The sequence below is a fragment of the Scyliorhinus torazame genome, chromosome 4 (genome assembly GCF_047496885.1).
Source record: "Scyliorhinus torazame isolate Kashiwa2021f chromosome 4, sScyTor2.1, whole genome shotgun sequence".
NCBI lineage: Eukaryota > Metazoa > Chordata > Chondrichthyes > Carcharhiniformes > Scyliorhinidae > Scyliorhinus > Scyliorhinus torazame.
Genome location: NC_092710.1, coordinates 298,721,259 through 298,743,897, shown reverse-complemented (window position 1 = coordinate 298,743,897; position 22,639 = coordinate 298,721,259). Strand labels below are relative to the sequence as shown.

Sequence of the window (22,639 nt, the reverse complement as noted above, 5' to 3'; positions counted from 1 at the left end):
AGTGAATCTCCTGCCGGCCAGGTAATGCCTCCAATGTTGCACAGCTTCCACTATGGCTTGGGCTTCCTTTTCTACTGAAGAGTGGTGGATTTCTGAGGCGTGGAGGGTCCAGGAGAAAAAGGCCACGGGTCTGCCCGCTTGGTTAAGGGTGGCCGCTAGAGCTACGTCGGAGGCGTTGCTCTCGACCTGGAAGGGGAGGGACTCGTCGATGGCGCGCATCGTGGCCTTTGCGATATCCGCTTTGATGCGGCTGAAGGCCTGGCAAGCCTCTGTCGACAGAGGGAAGGTCGTGGTCTGTATTAGGGGGCGGGCCTTGTCTGCGTACTGGGGGACCCACTGGGCGTAGTATGAAAAGAACCCCAAGCAGCGTTTCAGGGCTTTTGGGCAGTGCGGGAGGGGGAATTCCATGAGTGCGCACATACGTTCGGGGTCGGGGCCTATTATCCCATTGCGCACTACGTAGCCCAGAATGGCTAGCCGATCGGTGCTAAAAACGCACTTGTCCTCGTTGTACGTGAGGTTCAAGGCTTTGGCGGTCTGGAGGAATTTTTGGAGGTTGGCGTCGTGGTCCTGCTGATCGTAGCCGCAGATGGTTACATTGTCGAGATACGGGAACGTGGCCCGCAACCCATGTTGATCAACCATTCGGTCCATCTCCCGTTGGAAGACCGAGACCCCGTTTGTGACGCCAAAAGGGACCCGTAGGAAATGGTATAATCGCCCGTCTGCCTCGAAGGCTGTGTACTTGCGGTCACTTGGGCGGATGGGGAGCTGATGGTAGGCGGACTTGAGGTCCACGGTGGAGAAGACTTTATATTGGGCAATCCGGTTGACCATGTCGGATATGCGGGGGAGAGGCTACGCGTCTAGTTGTGTGTACCTGTTGATGGTCTGGCTATAGTCAATGACCATCCTTTGTTTCTCCCCTGTCTTTACTACTACCACCTGCGCTCTCCAGGGACTATTGCTGGCCTGGATTATGCCCTCCTTTAGTAGCCGCTGGACTTCGGACCGAATGAAGGTCCGGTCCTGGGCGCTGTACCGTCTGCTCCTAGTGGCGACGGGTTTGCAATCCGGGGTGAGGTTCGCAAACAAGGACGGGGGTTGCACCTTGAGGGTTGCGAGGCCGCAGATAGTGAGTGGGGGTAGGGGGCCGCCGAATTTGAACGTAAGGCTCTGTAGATTGCATTGGAAATCTAATCCCAGCAAGGTGGGGGCACAGAGTTGGGGAAGGACGTTTAGTTTGTAGTTTTTGAACTCCCTCCCCTGCACCGTTAGGGTAACTATGCAGAATCCCTGGATCTGTACGGAGTGGGATCCTGCAGCTAGGGAAATCTTTTGTGCGCTGGGATAGGTGGTCAATGAACAGTGTCTTACCGTGTCGGGGTGTATAAAGCTCTCCGTGCTCCCGGAGTCGACTAGGCATGGCGTCTCGTGGCCGTTTATTAGCACCGTTGTCGTCGTCGTCTGGAGTGTCCGGGGCCGAGCTTGATCAAGCGTAATTGAAGCGAGACGTGGTTGTAGTAGTGGAGTGGGGTCCGTTGTTGCCGTCCAAGATGGCGTCGGGGATGGACAAAATGGCCGCCCCCATACATCGCACGTGGCTGGGGGTCACAAGATGGCGGCGGGGGTGGACAAAATGGCCGCCCCCACGCGTCGTACAGGTCTGTGGCGGTCCAGGATGGCGGCGCCCCTCCTCCCCTCGTGGTGGCCGGGACCCAAAATGGTGGCGTCTGCGGGTCGCAATCGGCGCCCCTCCTCCCCTCGTGGTGGCCGGGACCCAAAATGGCGGCGTCTGCGGGTCGCACATGGTGTGCTGGGGGGGCTGGGGAGCGCTAGGACCGCGAGCGCTAGGACCACGAGCGCTAGGACCGCGAGCGCTAGGACCGCGCGGAGCTCCCTCACCGGGGACAGCGGTGGTCGGGGCCCAAGTAGGTGGCGCCGGCGGGTCAGGCGTGGGGCGCGGGGTGGGGGTTAGGGTGGCGTTAGGGACGCGCAAAACTCCCTCCTCTCCGTGGAGAGTGTTGGCCGGGACCCAAAGCGGTAGCGCCGGCGGCGGGTCATACATGGGCTGCGGGGAGGGGGGTTGGGGAGCGTAAGCGGCGTGCAGAGCTCCCAGTTCTCCCGGGACCGCGGTGGTCGGGACCCAGAGCGGCTGCGCCTGCAGGTCGTACATGGCGTGCTGGGGGGGTTGGGGCGCGTAAACTGCTTGCAGGGCTCCCTGTGCTCCCGGGACAGCAGCGACCTCGCGGGACCGGCACACAACCGCATAATGGCCCTTTTTCCCGCAGCTTTTGCAGATTGCTGCGTGGGCCGGGCAGCGCTGTCGGGGGTGTTTCGCCTGGCCGCAGAAATAACAGCGGGCGCCCCCGGTGCGACTCGGCGTTTGGACCGCGCAAGCCTGTGGGGTGTCCGGGGGGGGGGTAGGGGGTTTGCCGCGACGGGTACGCACGGGGCCCAATGGGTTGCCGCGCGGTCGGGGCCGTAGGCGCGGGTATTACGAGCGGCCACGTCTAGGGAGGCTGCTAGGGCCCGTGCCTCTGAGAGTCCTAGCGACTCTTTTTCTAGAAGTCTTTGGCGGATTTGGGAGGATTGCATACCTGCCACAAAAGCATCGCGCATTAACATGTCCGTGTGTTCGTTTGCGTTCACCGACGGGCAGCTGCAGGCTCGTCCCAAAATCAGCAGCGCGGCGTAGAATTTGTCCATCGATTCTCCGGGAGCTTGCCGTCTCGTCGCGAGCTGGTAGCGAGCGTAGATTTGGTTAACTGGGCGGACATAGAGACTTTTCAGTGCTGTGAACGCCGTCTGGAAATCCTCCGAGTCTTCGATGAGGGAGAAAATCTCCGTGCTCACCCTCGAGTGCAGGACCTGCAGTTTTTGGACTTCTGAGACCCGGCCGGTGGTCGTTCTGAGGTAGGCCTCGAAGCAAGTCTGCCAGTGCTTGAAGGCTGCTGCCGCGTTCACTGCGTGGGGGCTGATCCTCAGGCATTCCGGAATGATCCTGAGCTCCATAGTCCTTTTTAGGCACGCTTAATAAATTGTAGCGCACAAAGACTCCGTGAGACGAATACAGTGAAGTCGATGAGGCTTTATTAAGCGTGTCTGTTCCCCCGCAGCCCGATAGTAAACTGGCCTGCGGGGGAAGACTCCGGCTTCTTATACTCCGCCTTCAGGGCGGAGCTAGAGGTCAACGGCCAACCAGGACCCGGGATCTGTCAGCCAATGACATTAGGGCTTCCAGTCCCACATGACCCCCAATACATACTACCACATGTTGTTACTAATTGTAGATGATGTTGAAGAACACTCAAGTCTTCAAAGTAAACTGAAAGAATTTATTAAGTAACGATAAAACTAATAAATGAGTTTGACATTCCACTGAACTAACTCTAGCAATAAAGTAAGGATAAACAACTGTACAACTGTATCTAAGCTACACGTGGTGTCTAGGCTGAGATCCTCTCTACTAGACTACTGTTCGCTGGTAACTCCTGCATGGAAAGAGAGCTGAAAGAGCTAGATCTTCTGGGAACTCAGTTATACGGTGGGTCTTGTAATGCCCTCTAGTGGTAGTGTTATAGCTAGGTGTTGTGATTAACCCTTTAGTTACATGTCTGTCTACATATCATTTACAGGCCCAACCATCTTCAGCTGCTTCATCAATGATCTCCTTTCCATTGTAAGGTCAGAAGTGGGGAAATGGGGATGCTTGCGGATAACTGCATAATGTTTAGCACCATTCATGACTCCTCAGATAATGAATGTCCAAATGCAGAAAGACCTGAACAATATCAAGGGGAAACAGCCCACTTGATTGCTCCCCCTTCCACAAACATTCAAACCCTCCACCACTGACGAACAATGGCAGCCAATGTGCCATCTACGAGATGCACTGCAGTAACTCACCAAGGTTCATTAGACAACACCTTCCAAACCCATGACCACTAGCATCTGGAAGGACAAGAGCATCAGAGACCTGGGAACCCCACCACCTGGAGGTTTCCCTCCAAGTCACTCACCACCCCGACTTGGTAATAAATTGCCGCTCCTTCATTGTCGCTTGGGCAACATCCTGGAACTCCCGGTTTGACGCAGGTCTGCTATGCTCTGCCCCCTCCAAACCAGCATCATCGTGACGCGCATAGCTCGCCGTTTCAACACCGTTGCCGCGTCATGGCCCTCCCACCGCGGTGTTCCACCCGATGGGTCAAGTTCCGGAAGGCGCGGACCACATGTGGTCTCAGAGGTCGGGTACCTGTTTCAGCACCGCCATACTCATCCGGGATCCGTGCCGCTGCCGGGGTTGGGGGGGGGGGGCTTCTGTTAGGGCTGGGGACTGCTGAGGGGTGGCCATGGTTGGTCTGTGGGGTCGCGGTTGGCGGGCTAAGGTTCAAGCACAAACGGCGGCATGTTTTACGGCATGACCAGTGTAGGTTGTCAGCCCTGCGCATGCACAGCCCGGGACCCGGCCGTTTTTTGGCGCAATCTGTGGGAGTTTCATGCAGCACCGGTGCTAGCCCCTCACCGGTACCGGAATCGGCGAGGGGTTTGCGCCGATTTTCCTGTCGTGAAACTCCCACGGATGCTCCGTTCGCGTTGGTACTTAGCCTCAGAAACAGAGAATCCAGCCCCTGAGCTTTCTTGGAAATCTGCTCGGCAGGTGCGTGCCAGTCAGTTTTCATGCCATTCTGCTGACGCGTCGAATAGATGGGCACAGTGGTCAGCACTGTTGCTTCACAGCGCTACCATAATATACACCAGTATATCATGATGCAGACACACACTGATGGACACACAGTGGGACCAATCAACACACATCAACACCGCAGCCAATCACCAGTGAGAGCACATGCACTATAAAGACAGGGGGCATCAGAGTTCCCGGTCATTCGAGTTGCAGCTAGCTCGGAGGGCAGAGCTCACCGCCTGTAACACAGACATTCACCATGTGCTGAGTGCATCGACTGGTTAGGACAAGGCAAAGGTCTTTAGTTAAAGCTAGTGTTGTATTAGCCCACAGTCTGAGTATGTTTAAACAGTTAATGATTCAATAAAATAGTGTTGCACTATTTCAAGTGTTGGTGACCTGTATGTGATCCAGAACACCCAACACATCAAGCGCCAGGGTCCCAGGTTCGATTCCTGGCTTGGATCACTGTCTGTGCGGAGTCTGCACGTTCTCCCTGTGTCTGCGTGGGTTTCCTCCGGGTGCTCCGGTTTCCTCCACACAAGTCCCGAAAGATGTGCTGTTAGGTAATTTGGACATTCTGAATTCTCCCTCTGTGTACCCGAACAGGCGCCGGAATGTGGTGACTAGGGGCTTTTCACAGAAACTTCATTGCAGTGTTAATGTAAGCCTACTTGTGACAATAAAGATTACTATTATTATTATAAATTTAGATTAAAATGATGTTCCCAATGTTAAACATCAGGAAATGCGCCATCACTGATGGAACAATGCTTCAGGTGTTGATGTCAACACAAAACAACTTTGCAGTCCTTGCAAATTTTTCTCTCTTGTTGCTGAATTCCCACCCCCACCCCCCGCCCCTCCTGCTCCCATTTTGTTTGTGCTACAATTCCCATCATTTTTATGTTATTCCCTAGGAAGTAGAAGTGGAGCTTACTCCAGAAGAAGAGGCTATGAAAGCATATCTGCTTGATGATGAACCATTAACAGCAGATCTCCTGAATAAACTTATTCCAAAATGGTGGACTGAGGAACCATACAAGTGAGTTTAATTTATTTCAAATGCAAGAGCTTACTTTGTGTGAGTAAATTTCAGGTGAATTTAGCATTAGATTTAGTTTAATCCCTTGGTTTCATGTGGCAACCAAAAGTACATAAAGCGATATTAAGGCAAAATGTTCAACGTTCTTACTTTCAGTAATTCCAAATAATCTTTTAAAAATGAAGGTCAAAATTTTCTGGCTATTCAACGCTATTCAACATTAATTGATCCACTTAACAAGGCCTCATGGGCTTCCTGCCGTAAATGAAGGCTCGCCAGCTGATTTGCCGGCACCGCACTCACCAGCCCCCGCTAACAAGGTTGAGCAGCACTTAAGCTGCCCTTGCCCAGCCAGCTTGTAACAAAGGCGCTGATAAGGCCAGCCCCAAGATTTGAGGACGCTGACTTGGGAAGGCTTCTAGATGCTGTGGAGGCCAGGATGCATGTTCTGTTCCCCGAGGGTCATGGGGGGGGCGGGGGGGTCAGCCAGTTCTGGCTGGGATGAGGTGACAGTGGCAGTGAGCTTGTGGAGTGTGACAAGGAGGACTGGCCTCCAATGCAGGAAGAAGGTCAATGACCTACACCGGGCAGCACAAGTGAGCAGACCCCCCCCCCTCTCACTGTGTGATGTTGCCTCCCACAGTGTTGTTGTAATTTCCGGGGTATAGATATTTCAGTAAGAGTTGGGGAGGTGGTAAAAGAGGTGGAGGAGTAACATTGTTAATCAAGGATAGTTTAACGGCTGCAGAAAAGCAGTTTGAAGGGGATCTGCCTACTGAGGTAATATGGGCCGAAGTTAGAAATAGGAAAGGAGCGATCACATTGTTAGGAGTTTTCTGTAGGCCCCCAAATGGTAATAGAAATCTGGAGGAAGAAATAGCAAAACAGATTATGGATAGGTGTGGAGGTCTCAGGGTATTTGTCATTGGTGACTTTAACTTTCCAAATATTGATTGGAACCTCTATAGGTCGAACAGTTCGGATGGGGCAGTTTTTGTACAGTGTGTGCAGGAGGGTTTCCTGACACAATATGTGGATAGGCCGAAAAGAGGGGTGGCCACATTGGACTTGGTACTGGGTAATGAACCGGGCCAAGTGTTAGATTTGTTTGTGGGAGAGCACTTTGGAGATAGTGACCACAATTCGGTGTCTTTCACTATTACAATGGAGAGGGATAGGGCCATACGACAGGGCAAGGTTTATATTTGGGGGAGGGGTAATTATGATGCGATTAGGCAAGAATTAGGAAGCATAAGATGGGAACAGAAACTGTCAGGGAAAGGCACAAATGAAATGTGGAGCTTGTTCAAAGAACAAATACTGCCTGTCCTTGATAGGCATGTCCCTGTCAGGCAGGGAGGAAATGGCCGTGTGAGGGAACCATGGTTCACAAAAGAGGTTGAATGTCTTGTCAAGAGGAAAAAGGAAGAGTATGTAAGGATGAGAAAACAAGGTTCAGTAGGGTCGCTTGAAGGTTACAAGGTAGCAAGGAATGAGCTGAAAAAAGGGCTTAGGAGAGCTAGGAGGGGGCATGAGAAGTCCTTGGCGGGTCAGATCAAGTAAAACCCCAAGGCTTTTTACTCTTATGTGAGAAATAAAAGAATGACCAGGGTGAGGGTAGGGCCGGTGAAGGACAGTAGTGGGAACTTGTGCATGGAGTCAGAAGAAATAGGAGAGGCATTGAATGAATAGTTTTCTGCAGTGTTCACAAAGGAGAGGGGCCATGTCTTTGAGGATGAGAATGTGATTGAGGCGGGTAGGCTGGAGGAAGTAGGTGTTCTGAGGAAGGATGTATTAGCAATTTTGAAAAACCTGAGGGTCGACAAGTCCCCTGGGCCAGATAGGATATACCCAAGGATTCTTTGGGAGTCAAGGGATGAGATTGCAGAGTCTTTGTCTTTGATGTTTGGGTCCTCACTCTCCACGGGGATAGTGGCAGAGGACTGGAGAGTGGCGAATGTTGTTCCTCTGTTCAAGAAAGGGAATAGGAATGACCCTGGTAATTATAGGCCGGTTAGTTTTACTTCGGTGGCCGGGAAGATAATGGAAAAGGTCCTGAAGCATAGGATTTATGACCATTTGGAAAGATGCAGCTTAATCCGGGATAGTCAACACGGATTTGTGAAGGGTAGGTCTTGCCTCACAAATTTGATTGAATTCTTTGAGGAGGTAACTAAGTGTGTAGATGAAGGTAGAGCAGTTGATGTCGTATACATGGATTTTAGTAAGACGTTTGATAAGGTTCCCCATGGTCGGCTCATGAAGAAAGTAAGGAGGTGTGGGATAGAGGGAAATTTGGCCAATTGGATGAGTAACTGGCTATCACATAGAAGACAGAGGGTGGTGGTGGATGGAAAATTTTCAGACTGGAGACCAGTTACCAGCGGTGTAACACAGGGATCAGTGCTGGGTCCTCTGCTATTTGTGATTTTTATCAATGACTTGGAGGAAGGGGCTGAAGGGTGGGTCAGTAAATTTGCTGATGACACCAGGAATGGTGGAGTAGTAGATTAGGTGGAGGGCTGTTGTAGGCTGCAAAGAGACATTGATAGGATGCAGAGTTGGGCCGAAAAATGGGAGGTGATTCATTTTGTAGAAACAATTTGAATGTGGATTACAGGGTCAATGGCAGGGTTCTGAGGAATGTGGAGGAACAGAGAGATCTTGGGGTTCATGTCCACAGATCTCTGAAGGTTGCCACTCAAGTGGATAGAGCCGTGAAGAAGGCTTATAGTGTGTTAGCGTTTATTAACAGGGGGCTTGAGTTTAAGAGCCGCGGGGTTATGCTGCAACTGTACATAACCCTGGTGAGACCACATTTGGAGTATTGTGTGCAGCTCTGGCCACCTCATTATAGGAAGGATGTGGAAGCATTGTAAAGGGTGCAAAGGAGATTTACCAGGATGCTGCCTGGTTTGCAGGATAGGTCTTATGAGGAAAGGTAGAGGGAGCTAGGGCTTTTCTCTTTGGAGCGGAGGAGGATGAGAGGCGACTTAATAGAGGTTTATAAGATAATGAGGGGGTTAGATAGAGTGGACGTTCAGAGACTATTTCCTCAGGTGGATGTAGCTGTTACAAGGGGGCATAACTATAAGATTCAAGATGGGAGATATAGGAGGGATGTCAGAGGTAGGTTCTTTACTCAGAGAGTGGTTAGGGTGTGGAATGGACTGCCTGCTGTGATAGTGGAGTCGGACACTTTAGGAACTTTCAAGCGGTTATTGGATAGGCACATGGAGCACACCAGAATGACAGGGAGTGGGACAGCTTGAACTTGGTTTCGGACAATGCTCGGCACAACATCGAGGGCCGAAGGGCCTGTTCTGTGCTGCACTGTTCTATGTTCTACCACCAGCCCGGGCTCATTCCCCAATACCAGGTCCAGTACAGCCCCTTCCCTAGTTGGACTGTCTACATAATGTTTTAAGAAGCCCTCTTGGATGCTCCATACAAACTCTGCCCCGTCCAAGCACCTCGCACTAAGTGAGTCCCAGTCAATATTGGGGAAGTTAAAGGGCGGGATTCTCCGCAGGCCGCAGAATCGCCGGGGGGCGGCATAAATCCCGCCCCCGCCGGCTGACGATTTCTCTGGCACCGAGGTTTTAGCGGGGGCGTGAATCACGCCGCGTCAGTCGGCGGCTGCTTCCAGCGGCCTCCCTGGCGATTCTCCGGCCCGTGATGGGCCGAGCGGCCGCCCGTTTTAGGCCGGTCCCGCCGGTGTAAATTAGACTGGTACTTACAGGCGGGACCTGGCTCTGCGGGCGGCCTCGGTGGGGTGCTGGGGGATCTGGCCCTGGGAGGGGCCCACCGATCCGTGGGCAGGCCTGTGCCGTGGGGGCACTCTTTCCCTCCGCCCTGGCTGCTGTGGACCTCCGCCATGGCCGGTGCAGAGACGAACACCCCTGCGTATGCGCTGGGATGACGCCAGACATACTACCGCTCCTGTGCATGTGCCAACTCGCGTCGGCCGGCGGAGGCTCTTCGGCGCCGGTTGCCACGGCGCCAAGCCCTTTCTGCGCCAGTTGGTGCGGCGCCAACCGTGCTGGCGCCGGCCTAGCCCTTGAAGCTGCGGAGGATTCTGCACATTCTGGGCGGCCCGATGCCGGAGTGGGTCACTCCACTCCTCGGCGCTGTGGCCGCCCAGCCCCGCCGGATAGGGGAGAATCCCGCCCAAAGTCTCCCATCAGAACAACCCTGTTGCTTTTACTCCTTTCCAAAATCTGTCTACCCCACCATACTAGGTTAAACCCTCCGTGTGACACTAGCAAACCTCACGGCCAGGATATTTATGCCTCTCCGGTTTAGATGCAACCCGTCCTTCTTATACAGGTCACACCTGCCCCGGAAGAGCTCCCAGTGGTCCAGCTAACTGAAACCCACCCTCCTACACCAGCTGTTTAGCTACGTGTTTAGCTGCTCTATCTTCCTATTTGTAGCCCCACTGGCATGTGGTACAAGGAGTAAATCGGAGATTACAACCCTTGAGGTCCTGTCTTTTAACTTTCTGCCTAGCTCCCTGAACTCCTGCTGCAGGACCTCATCCCCCTTCCTGCCTGTGCCATTAGTATCAATATGTACCACAATATTGCCCTCCCCCTTCAGGATGCCCGCTACCCGTTCTGAGACATCCTGGACCCTGGCACCAGGGAGGCAACATACCATCCTGGAGTCTCTCTCATGTCCACAGAAGCGCCTATCTGTGTTCCTGACTATAGAGTCCCCTATGACTATTGCTGTTCTGCGCTTTGACCCTCCCTGCTGAACATCAGAGCCAGCCAGAGCTGGTGCTCTGGCTGCTGCTGTTTTCCCCTGATAGGCTATCCCCCCCGACATTATCCAAAGGGGTATACCTGTTCGAGAGGGGGACAACCACAGGGGATTCCTACACTGACTGCCTGCCCCTTCTGGTGGTCACCCATTTCTCTGCTACACCTTGGGTGTGACCACATTTATATAACTGCTATCTATGACGCTTTCTGCCACCTGCATGCTCCTAAATGCATCCAACTGCTGCTCCAACCGAACCATGCGGTCTGTGAGGAGCTCCAGTTGGGTGCACCTTTTGCAGATGAAGCCATCCGGGACGCTGGAAGCCTCCAGAACCTGCCACATCTCACAGTCAGAGCACTGCACCCCTCTAACTGACATTGCGTTAATTAATTAGTAAATTAAATTTAAACTGTTTCCCAGCACTAGATTTCTAAGTAATTAATCAATTATGTTTAATTAGTTTAACAATGTTTAATTTTAAATTTCGTGCAGATTCCCTGTCAGCCAATCAGGTCACAGCTTTCCTGTGATGTCACTTTTCAGTCCGTCCCCTGTCCCCCAGTCGGATCACTCAGAATAGCAGAATATCTGTCACTTCCTGTTCCCAAGCTGCTCTCCGGCTCTCTCTCTCTCTCTCTCTCTCGCTCCTGAAAACGAAGGCTGCTGGAACCTGGGGTTAAGATTTTATATCACCTACATTCCCAGGGTGCTCCCTGGTTTTCTCTCTGCTTCCCCGAATGCACTCTGGATCTCTCCCTGCTGATTACCAGTTACAAAGCCAAATGAAAGAAACAGAACAAAAAGGGAAACAGCACCTCCTCCCACTCCGCTCCGAATTACCACACTGCCCAAATTACCAAGTTCCAATTCCCACTCTGGCTGTGTCTCACTCACTCAGGCTGTGTCTCCTTCACCTGCGCAAAGCAATTAGGGCAGGATTAGTTGCTGAACGTTGGAGTATATAAATACTTCAGGAGAGATAGAGGAGGATGTAAAAGGGGTGGGGGAGTCGCATTACTGATTAAGGAGAATACTACAGAGGACACCTCGGAGGACTCATACAATGAGGCAATCTGGGTAATGCTCAGGAACAGGAAAGGAGCAATCACAATATTGGGGGTTTATTACAGGCTCCCCAAACTGCCAGCGAGAGATAGAGGGGCAGATAGGTAGAGAGAATTTGGATAGGTGCAAAAGTTGTTGTGGTAGGGGATTTTAATTTCCCCTATATTGACTGGGACTCACTTCGTGCTAGGGGTTTGGATGGGGCAGAGTTTGTAAGGTGTATCCAGGAAGGCTTCTTGATGCAATATGTAGGTAGTCCAACTGGGAAAGGGACAGTACTGGATCTGGTATTGGGGAATGAGCCTGGACAGGTGGTTGAGGTAGGGGAACATTTTGGGAGTCATGACTACAATTCCGTAAGTTTTAGGGTACTTTTGGATAGGGTGAGGGTAATCCTTGCGTTAAGGTGCTAAACTGGGGAAAGGCAAATCATGATAACATTCAACAGGAATTGAAGAATTTGGATTGGGTGCGGCTGCTGGAGGGTAAATCAACATCGAACATGTGGGAGTCTTTCAAGTGACAGTTGATTAGGATTCAGGAAAGTCACATTCCTGAGAGAACGAAGGATAAGTATGGGAAGTTTACGAAGGATAAGTATGGGAAGTTTAGGCAGTCTTAGATAACGAGGGATACTGCAAACCTCGTCAAAAATAAAAGGAGGCTTTTGTACTGTCTACAAGGGTAGGGACAGTTGAATCCCTTGAGGAGTATAAAGAAAGTAGGAATGTACTTAAGTGGGAAATTAGGAGGGCTAGGAGGTGTTATATTTTAAATAATGACTTATCTAAAATATATATATTACTCTTTAATCCACCAGGATGATAAAATGACCAATAGTCTTCTTGTTGAAAGATGAACTATTTAATGAGTAATAAAATAATAAACTGTGAGTCCTTTTACTCAATACTAAACCAACAATAAAGAATGAAAGTACAATACGGATAACTATATAACTATACACGATTAGAACTAACTAGCTCTAACTTCTCTGACTCTAGCTATTGTATACCTTGCTTGTTCACTATTCTGAATCATATCATTATGTCACCATTTGACTTAGAAAAGGCGGGAAACCAGTTCTAAAAGTATCTGACTGTGAGCCATCTAGTGTTGAAATTACTGTACTATATGTACATACGTTGATCATGTATATTTATATCTGAATAACACTACAGGAGGGATCATGAAAAATCCTTGGGAAGTAGGATTAAGATGAATTCCAAAGCTTTTTCTTCGTAAGTAAAAAACAAGAGGATGGCCAAGGAAAGGATTGGATCACTTAAGGACAATTGGGGGAATCTATGTGTTGAGCCAGTGGAAATGGGCGAGGTACTAAATGAGTACTTTGCATCAGTGTTCACTAAAGAAAAGGACTTTGTGGAAGATGATTCTTGGGTAGGGTGTGTGGACAGTCTGGGTCACGTTGACATCAAAAAGGAGGTGGTATTGGGTGTTTTAAAATACACTAAGGCAGATAAGTCTCCTGGGCCGGATGGAATTTACCACAGAGTACTGAGGGAAGCACGGGAGAAAATTATTGGGGCCATAACTGATATCTTTGTATCCTCATTGGTTACAGGTAAGATCCCAGAGGACTGGAGAACAGCTAATATGATACCGCTGTTTAAGAAAGGTAGCAGGGATAATCTAGGAAACTATGGGCCGGTGAGCCTCATGTCAGTAGTAGGTACATTATTGGAGAGAATTCTCAGGGACTGGATTCATACCCATTTGGAAACAAATGGACTCGTAAGCGATAGACAGCATGGTTTTATGGTGGGGAGGTCGTGCCTCACTAATTTGATTGAGTTTTTACAGGAGGTGACAACAATTATTGATGTCGGGAGGGTGGTGGATGTTGTTTAGGTGGACTTCAGTAAAGCCTATAACAAGGTGCCTCATGGCAGACTGGTACAAAAGGTGAAGTCACACGGGATCAGAGGTGATGTGGTAAGATGGATACAGAAGTGGCTCGGTCTCAGAAGACAAAGGGTAGCAGTAGAAGGGTGATTTTCTGAATGGAAGGTTGTGATTAGTGGTGTTCCACAGGGATCTGTGCTTGGGCCTCTGTTGTTTGTGGTGTACATAAACGATTTGGAGGAAAATGTAGCTGGTCTGATTAGTAAGTTCGCGGATGACACCAAGGTTGGTGGAGTGACAGATAGTGTTGAGGATTGTCAAAGGATACAGCAGGACATAGATAGGTTGTAGACTTGCGCAGAAAATAGCACATGGAGTTTAATCCAGACAAATGTGAGTTTATGCATTTTGGTAAGTCGAACATAGAGGGGAAATATACCATAAATGGCAAAACTCTTAGGAATATAGAAAGTCGGAGAGATCTAGGCGTGCAGGTCCACAGAATTTTGAAAGTGGCAATGCAAGGGGACTAGGTAGTCAAGAAAGCATGCAGAATGCTTGCCTTCATTGGACGGTGCATCGAGTAATCTTGAGCTTTTACTCTTAAGTTGGCTTTCTTGTGTGGTTGGCATGTTGAGAATTGCTTGGATTTTGTCCTTGTCACGTTCAAAGCCATGTGATGAGAGCTTGTCACCTAGTAATTTGACCTCAGTTACTCCAAATTGGCACTTTTGCTTGTTGAGCTTCAGCCCATTTCTCCTGAAGCAACCTCTATGGTTGAACCCCAAACGATGATATCATCCATATACACACGCAGATCTTCGAATTCTTCGATTATGTGCTCCATGGCACGGTGAAAAATTTCTGATGCTGAAATGATGCCAAATGGCATTCTCAGAAAGCAGTACCGTCCAAGTGGCATATTAAAAGTGCAGTAATGGACTCGCCAACACTAAGGGCATAAAAATGGTAATTGGATTGACATATGGACGATAAGGGAATAGTGTAGATGGGCTTTAGAGTGGTTTCACAGGTCGGCGCAACATCGAGGGCCGAAGGGCCTGTACTGCGCTGTAATGTTCTATGTTCTATGTATTTTGTACTTTGTTCCTCTAGATTTAGTTGCCGCAAACCTTGAGATGCGTCAAGTTTCGTAAAAAATCGTGCACCAGCCATCTCTGATGTGATTTCCTCAGATGTGGTATGGTGTGAGGGTGGGGGTGAGGCTTGTGTGTATGTCGTGTTAGGGGGGGGATGACACACGTGACATCAGGAACCCCAACTCAGTGGGGTCTCGCTTCCTCGCCCGTCGCCGATCTCCACACCGGCATCCTCCCTTTCCTCTGGGCAGCTGACCATGTCAAGGGCCCGCTGCTCTGCCACGGTCAAGGGCCGCAGGTCCTGCGGTCCCCCTCCAGTTTTCTCCCGCTCTCGACAGTTATGTGCGGCCTTCTCCTTGGGGGGAGGGGGGGGGAGCAGAAAAAAATAGTGTTAGACAGTCCGACGCAAGCAGTCCAGGGTGTGGGCAGCTGGTGGCCTCAGTCTTTGGTGCTGGTATGGGTGCCGCCATGTGGTGCAGGTTGGGGTTTCGGACGGCCTCCAGGTGGGAGTGGGGATCGGGTTACGGGTGTGTGGGTTGAGGTTACTGCTGGGGCGCACTGTTGCCTACTTACCCTGGCCATTCTCAAGAAGTTGTGCAGTTTTTTACAGCATTGCAGGCCATTCCGGATGGGGTTGCTCATGGTGCTGACGGCCTCTGCCACCTGTCATCCATTGACCTCCCCAGCAAGTGGTCACGCTGGCGCTGATTAGTACTCCTTTTTAAAAGTGTGAACCTGGTGGAAGGGCTTCTGTGGGGAGCCAAGGAGGTGAGTAGCCATCTTTGCTCACAGGCAAGAGTCCAAAGTTGCTGGGCGTGCCACCTCAGTACTCAGCAGGGGGTGGGAGACCCTCGTCTGGAGGGGGGGCCTTCGTAGGGTTGTCTGCCATGGGAGGCCTTGGGTGGGGGGGGGGGGTGGTGGAGGGGGGGCAACCGGGAACAACCGTACACGGCACCTCCATGCCAATTCCTGGCTCGTGTGTACCCGTATCTGGGGAAATCCCTGTCCTTGCCTATCTGCCACACCGGCCACCCACAATCCCCACTGACTACCAAGGCCTCTGACCGTATGGCTGAAGGCTATTGCTAATAGGGAATTGGCAATCATGGTTAAGTGAGCACTTCACACAACTCAAGTGGGTGGATAGGCCATGTAGCATGTGGGAGTCATTGCATAGCATCCCAATCAGCCCGTGTTGCCTGGACACTGTGCTTGAACACTGCAGGAGGCAACACCACACACGCAGCAGCCAACATCCGAATTACCAGGAGATGGGACACAGCTCTGGAGATATATCCATGGCCGGTGAGTGGGTGAGTGCCACAGCGAGGGGGGAATGTCTGGAGAGATGAGCCAAGTGTTCCGAGGTGGGCCCACAATGCGGAAGAAAGTGACAGAGGCATCAGACTAGTTGTGCACAAAAGTCTTTATTGTGTTTGACAATTTCCAACCTTCCTGATGGTGCTTCCCCCTCCTCCACCCCAGCGACCTCACCCCCTCCCCTGGTGCCCTCAGTGATCCTCAATGTGCTTGGCCCTCCACGCTCTACCACTACGTCTAGATGTGCCCCCAGGATACACATCTGAGGTGGAGACAGCCAGCTGCTTACCACGTCCCGTGGCCCTCGATGCCCCTGGCTGGTGTTCTCTGGGGTCCCTGAGGCCGGAGGGTCTCAGCTCACTTGGCGGCAGCACATGCACAGCCGTGCCACCCTGTCCCATGTGCTGGCTGTGAGACACGGCTTCATCAGACGGGTGGAGCAAGGGGGAGTTGGTGGTCACTGTCGCCACTCCATTGGAAGGGTACGGGTTGGCACCCAGTGGTCCCTTCTCCCGCCATAGGGCCCTGGAGTTCACGTTGGGATGGAAGGGCATTGGTTCAAGCCCCGGCTGCCCCTTCACCATCTGACTCTGCAAGCCCTGGTGTGTTCTTAGACTTTTGTATCTCCTGCCGATGGAAGAAGTTGGAAGAGTGAGTAAACCGGGTGGGAGGGCTCTTTGATTGTGCTGCCCGCTTTCCCCAGGCAGCGGGAGGTTTGGATGGAGTCAGTGGATGGGAGGCAGGTTTGTGTGATGGACTGGGCTGTGTTCACGACTCTCTGAAGTTTCTTGCGGTCATGTGCCGAGCAGTTGCCATACCAGGCTGTGATGCAGCCCGATAGGATGCTTTCTATGGTGCATCTGTAAAAGTTGGTGAGAATTAATGTGGACATGCCAAATTTCCTTAGTTTCCTGAGGAAGTATAGGCGCTGTTGTGCTTTCTTGGTGGTAGCGTCGATGTGGGTGGACCAGGACAGATGTTTGGTGATGTGTACTGCTAGGAATTTGAAGCTGCATCATCCTGACTTTAAACTAAATCACCCTTCCTTCACTATCGCTGAGTCAGCAACGTGAAATTCCCTTCCTAACAGCAATGTGAGCATACCTGCAACACAGGGATTGCAGCAGTTCAAGAACATGGCTGATTACAACAAGGACTACTCACTGGCTAGGCAACAAATGCTTGCTAATCCAGTGGCACCCATATCCTGTGAAATAATTAATAAAAGCGCTAAGCTAATCATCAGGTAGTGAATGGTTTAATTCATATATACTTCACACCTACTTACATGATCATCTGCACTTTAATGAGACATAGATTGGATGGGCGAAGGAACGTTATTTATAATATGGGTACTAAGAGCCACAATTAAAGGACAGGTGTTTTATTCTCAGATGGAGCTGATTGGGGAAAATCAGCTTTTATGAAATTAAAAACAACTCGAACTCAAGTAGAATGTAGCTGCAAGCAATCATAAAACTGTCATTTGGACACTAATGTTTTTCATTCTTCTTTTTACAAAATCTCTGCTGTTCATAGTTGAAAGATTTTGTATGGAATTATCTTTAGGGAACATGAACAAGCTTAAGCTTATGTTTACTCAACATGGGGATCCGGACTCCCTTCCATTAACCGTCAGCTCCTTCATGGGTACCAGATTCTGGCTATCAACTCTTCCATTAATGGGCAATTCTGGAAATGTTCTCCTTTTTTCACCTCCCTTCAAAATAACATCCTGTAAGGGCTTTGACAAAGAGTCATCGGACTCGAAACGTTAGCTCTTTTCCCTTCCTACAGATGCTGCCAGACTTGCTGAGATATTCCAGCATTTTCTCTTTCGTTTCAGATTCCAGCATCCGCAGTAATTTGCTTTAATCCTGTAAACTCAGCCCAGTTCCATAACTGCGAAAAGGTGAAATGTCAATTAAAAATCCTGGGCCAGATTCTCCGCACCCTGACGCCGAAATTGTGGCCGGCGCCAGGGCGGAGAATCCATTTCCCTGTACGGAATCGGGGCCGGCGCCGGTTCCCTGATTCTGCGGGCCACGTGTATGCCGCGTTGAATAGCACCTACCTGGGGCCATTGCTGGAGGCCCGCTCCGCCATTCGCCGCCCCAACCGGCTGAAGTCCCGATGACGTGGATCGAATGTGGTCCTGCCTGTCGGGAATCTAGCGTGGCGGCTGCGGACTCAGTCGGAGTGCCGATCGAAGGGCAGGGGGGGCCTTATACGGTGCCGGGCAATGTTTGTGTGACCGGTCAGGGCCGGAGGCGCGGCTTATCGGGGGGTCTATTTTTTTTTAATAAACAACAACAATACAAAACAGTGTGCAAAGAACAGTCAACATAGTGCAAAAAACAGCTCTCCTCCCACAAGGACCCGCCTAACTAACCCCCTAATCTAGTTGCCATAACGCCCCTCCCCTCGGTTCCTCTCAAGCATCAATATCCGCACCCGCAGGGTCTTTCCCGCCCACATAAATCCCATAATCATTTTATTGACCTTCTTAAAAAAGGACCGCGGAATGAAAATGGGGAGACACTGGAATACAAACAGGAATCTCGAGAGGATCGTCATTTTATCCGTCTGCACTCTCCCCGCTAGTGTCAGTGGGAGCGCATCCCACCTCCAGAACTCGACCCTCATTTGCTCCACCAACCGAGATAAGTTCAATTTGTGCAACCGGCCCCAGTCCCGCATCACCTGTATCCCTAAGTATCTAAAACTATCCCCTACTACCCTAAATGGCAGCCCCCTCAGCCGACCCTCCTGGCCCCTCCCCTGGACTGCAAACAACTCACTTTTTGCCATGTTCAGTTTATACCCCGAGAACCGGCCGAAATCCCTCAGGGTTCCCATGATTTCATCCATCCCAGCCACTGCACCGTGATGTATAGGAGCAGGTCGTCGGCGTATAAAGAAACTCTGTGTTTCACCCCCCCCCCCCCCCCCCCCGTACCAGCCCCTTCTACTCCTAGAAGCTCTCAAGGCAATTGCTAGCGCAAACAGCAGTGGGGAGTGGGGGCACCCCTGCCTTGTCCCTCGGTAACGACTAAAATAGTCATACGTCATCCTATTCGTCCTTACACAACTACCTCTACCTCCCTACTTTCCGGGGGCATCATGATCACATTCAGCAGCCTTCTTAGGTTGGCCACCAACCGCCTGCCCTTGACGAACCCGGTTTGATCTTCCATAATAACGTCCGGCACACAATCCTCAATCCTAGCAGCCAAGAGCTTGGCCAGTAATTTTGCATCTACATTGAGCAGCGAGATCGGCCTATAGGACCCACATGCCTCCGGGTCTTTGTCCCGTTTCAATATCAGGGAAATAGTGGCTTGTGACAACGTCGGGGGTAAAACCCCTCTGTCTCTTGCCTCATTAAAAAACCCTCTGTCTCTTGCCTCATTAAAAACCCTAACCAGCACTGGCCCCACTATCTCAGAGAACTTTTTATAGAACTCCACCGGATACCCATCCGGTCCCGGGGCTTTACACGATTGCATGGCCCTCAAGCCCACCAATATTTCTTCGGTCCTAATCAGGGCCCCCAGCCCGTCTACCAACCCCCTACCCACTTTTGAGAAGGTCAGTCCATCCAGAAAGCGCCTCATCCCCTCTGGCCCCGCGGGGAGTTCCGAGGTATAAAGCTTACTATAGAAGTCCCTGAACACCTTGTTCAGCCCTGCCGGATCTCCTACCAATCACCCCCCCTCCCCCCGTCGACTACCTTCCCTATTTCCCTAGCTGCCTCCCTCTTCCCCAATTGCTGTGCCAACATTCTACTGGCTTTCTCCCCATGTTCATAGATCGCGCCCCTTGCCTTCCTCAGCTGCCTTACCTGTGGACAACACCCCAAACTCCGTCTGTAGCCTTCGTCATTCCCTTAAAAGCTCTGCCCTCGGAGTCTCCGCATATCTCCTGTCTATCTGTAAAATCTCCTTTACCAGTCGGTCCGTTTCTGCCCTGTCCGTCCTGTCCCTATGTTCTCGAATCGAGATCAGCTCCCCTCTCACCACTGCCTTCAGCGCCTCCCAGAGCACTGCAGCTGAGACTTCCCCTGTGTCATTGACCTGCAGGCAGTTTTGCATACATTTCCTCACCCTCTCACACACTGCCTCGTCTGCCAACAGACCAATCTCTAGCCTCAATTGAGGGCGCTGAAAGCTTTCCTTACAGAGCTGCAGATCAACCCAATGTGGAGCATGGTCCGAAATAGCGATCGCTGAATATTCTACGTCCGTCATCCCCACCAGCAAATCCCTGCTCATGATGAAAAAATCAATTCGGGAATACACCTTATGTACATGTGAATAGAATGAAAACGCCTTCCCCGTCGGCCAACTAACCCTCCATTTGCTCCATGAACCCCCTCAGTTCCTTTGCCATCGCCTGCACCTTACCCGTTTTTGAACACGACCTGGTCCAGGCCGGGGTCAAGGACTGTGTTAAAATCACCTCTCATAATCAGCCTTTGCGAGTCCAGGTCAGGTATCTTCCCCAGCAGTCTCTTGATAAAATCCACATCATCCCAATTTGGGGCATATACATTGACCAAAACTACCCTCATCCCCTTGAGCTTGCCACTCACCATGACAAACCTGCCTCCCCTATCCGAGATTGTGCTACCCACCTCGAATTGCACCCGCTTGTTAACCAAAATCGCAACCCCCCTGGTTTTAGTGTCCAGCCCCGAGTGGAAGACCTGGCTAATCCAGCCCTTCCTTCATCTGACCTGGTCAGCTACTTTCAGATGAGTCTCCTGAAGCATTATTACATCCGCCTTCAGCGCCCTCAGATGCGCAAACACACGTGCCCTCTTTACCGGCCCGTTTAACCCTCTAACGTTCCAGGTGATCAGCCTGGTTGGGGGGCACCGTGACCCCCCCCCCATGCCGATCAGCCATCTCCTTTCTTGGGTACGCCCCTAGCCCCCGTGTCGCGCTTCCCCTGGCCCGCCTCCTGGCATTCCCCACCTCCGACCTCCTCCATGTTACCAAACCCAAGTCCCTCCCTCGTCAGCAGATCAACTACCCCCCTTCTCCCCCCCTAACAACAACACCCTGTAACTTAACCCCTGCCATAAACTAGCTATATACACACCCCTCACCTGGCTTCCGTAGACCAGCTCACCCAGCTAGCTTGGTGACTCTCGACTCCGGCGCCAACAAGTCTCCACCTATTGTTCCCTCTGACCCATCCCCCCGCCCATCGACACCACTTCCTCAAACCAGCCATCCTCGAGAAATTGCTCTGACAAAAAAAACAAGGACCAAAGAAAACCCCAACGCTAGTGCAAATCAAGTAATACAAAGTAAGTAATAGGCACTTCCAACCACCCCAATCAGAACACAAAAAGCTCCCAGCACCAAATATCTTAACTTCCCTCTTTTCCAATGAAAACTCGAATATAGAAGAAAAAAACTAAAAAAACAAGAAAAATATGTAAACATCACTTCGTAACTTTTTAACTTAAGTCCAAAAGTCCTCAGTTCGGCACCAGCCCTTCTCTCTTGGCGAAGTCCATCGCGTCCTCGGGCTCGTCAAAAGCAACAGCTTCTGCACTGCCCTTGTTTGCCCCCTTCTTCAACTGTTTACGATTCTTTCTGCTTCTTAATTCCATACACCTATATCTGGAGTCAGTGCTTGAGTGCCTATGCCTTCTGAACCAGCACTCAAAAGTACCAGAAAGTCGGGGAAAAAGGTCCAAAAGTCCGACCGGAGCGACAGCCACCAAATGTGCGACTTACTCCCTCATAGCCGCCACCATAAGTCCCCGGGGGGCCTATTTTTAATGTCCAGCTCCGCGGTCTGAGTCCGCCATGGAGCACGTCAATGCCGCTGGAGGCCACCGCCATGTGCATGCGCGGCCTCCGACCCGGAAGTGCAGGGGCCCGTATCTGCAGCAAAAACTGCTGGTTCTATGCCGGGTCCTTGCTAGCCCCCTGCAGGGCTAGGAATATGTGGCCCTTTCACCATATGTGGCCAGTTTTTCTGGCGTGGAAGTCCACAGTTTTTACGACGGGGTGGGGACGTAGGCCCAATAACGGAGAATTGAACCCTTGGCTTTGTCTTTGTGAATGGCAACCAGATCTGTGTTCAGGTTCAGTTGAACAACAGGTCGCTTGGGCTCTGCTCTCATTTCTGGATTTCCAGCTGCCTCCTCTTTAGCTGTATCATTGCTGTCAGTGATGATGAAGGAATTCTCAATGTAGGCAGTTCCCTTGTTCCTAGTCGCCTTCTCCTTCCCCTTTTATCATTTCAGATTCTTCACCTTGGGTAACAGTGCAGCCGAAAGTCTCCTGCATGGTGACAGCGGGACCGGCCAGAATAACTGCTCCAGTTCCTCCAAACACTGTTTCCTTCCACCCCTTCTGCCATTGCTGCTCCTTCAATCATAGATTCAGTGTGGATCTGTGATCGGAAGAACTGGAGCAGTGAGCATCAGGGAGACAGGGGGCTGGATTTTCCCGCCCAGCCCGCCGCAAGAACGCCATGGGCGAGCCGCGTACAATGGAGAACTCCATTGACCTCAGGCGGAATTTATGGTCGCCGGGCGGACGTGGCTGGAGAATCCCACCCAGAATCTGTGATTGAAGGAGCTGCTCCTCTCAGATTCCATCTCTCCCATGCTTGCTCCTCTAATCAAATGGTTCATTGTTATTCTGCATCCAAAATCATTTTTCAACGATACAAAACTGTCACTTTCAATTATATCTGGAGGATACTTTTCATTTGAAGATAATATGTTGGTAATTGATAAAGAAGCTTTTTATTACATCA

The 22,639-nt window shown here is 51.0% G+C and overlaps 1 protein-coding gene across 3 annotated transcripts in view; it reads left to right on the top strand.

Annotated features, from left to right (window-relative positions):
• ak9 (adenylate kinase 9) overlaps positions 1-22,639 on the top strand; it is a 544,334-nt gene that overhangs the window by 336,297 nt on the left and 185,398 nt on the right. For all 3 annotated transcript variants that reach the window (XM_072499993.1, XM_072499992.1, XM_072499994.1), the window contains exon 25: positions 5,611-5,735. In XM_072499993.1, the coding sequence (XP_072356094.1) occupies positions 5,611-5,735 (125 nt within the window). The remainder of the gene's footprint in view (positions 1-5,610; positions 5,736-22,639) is intronic.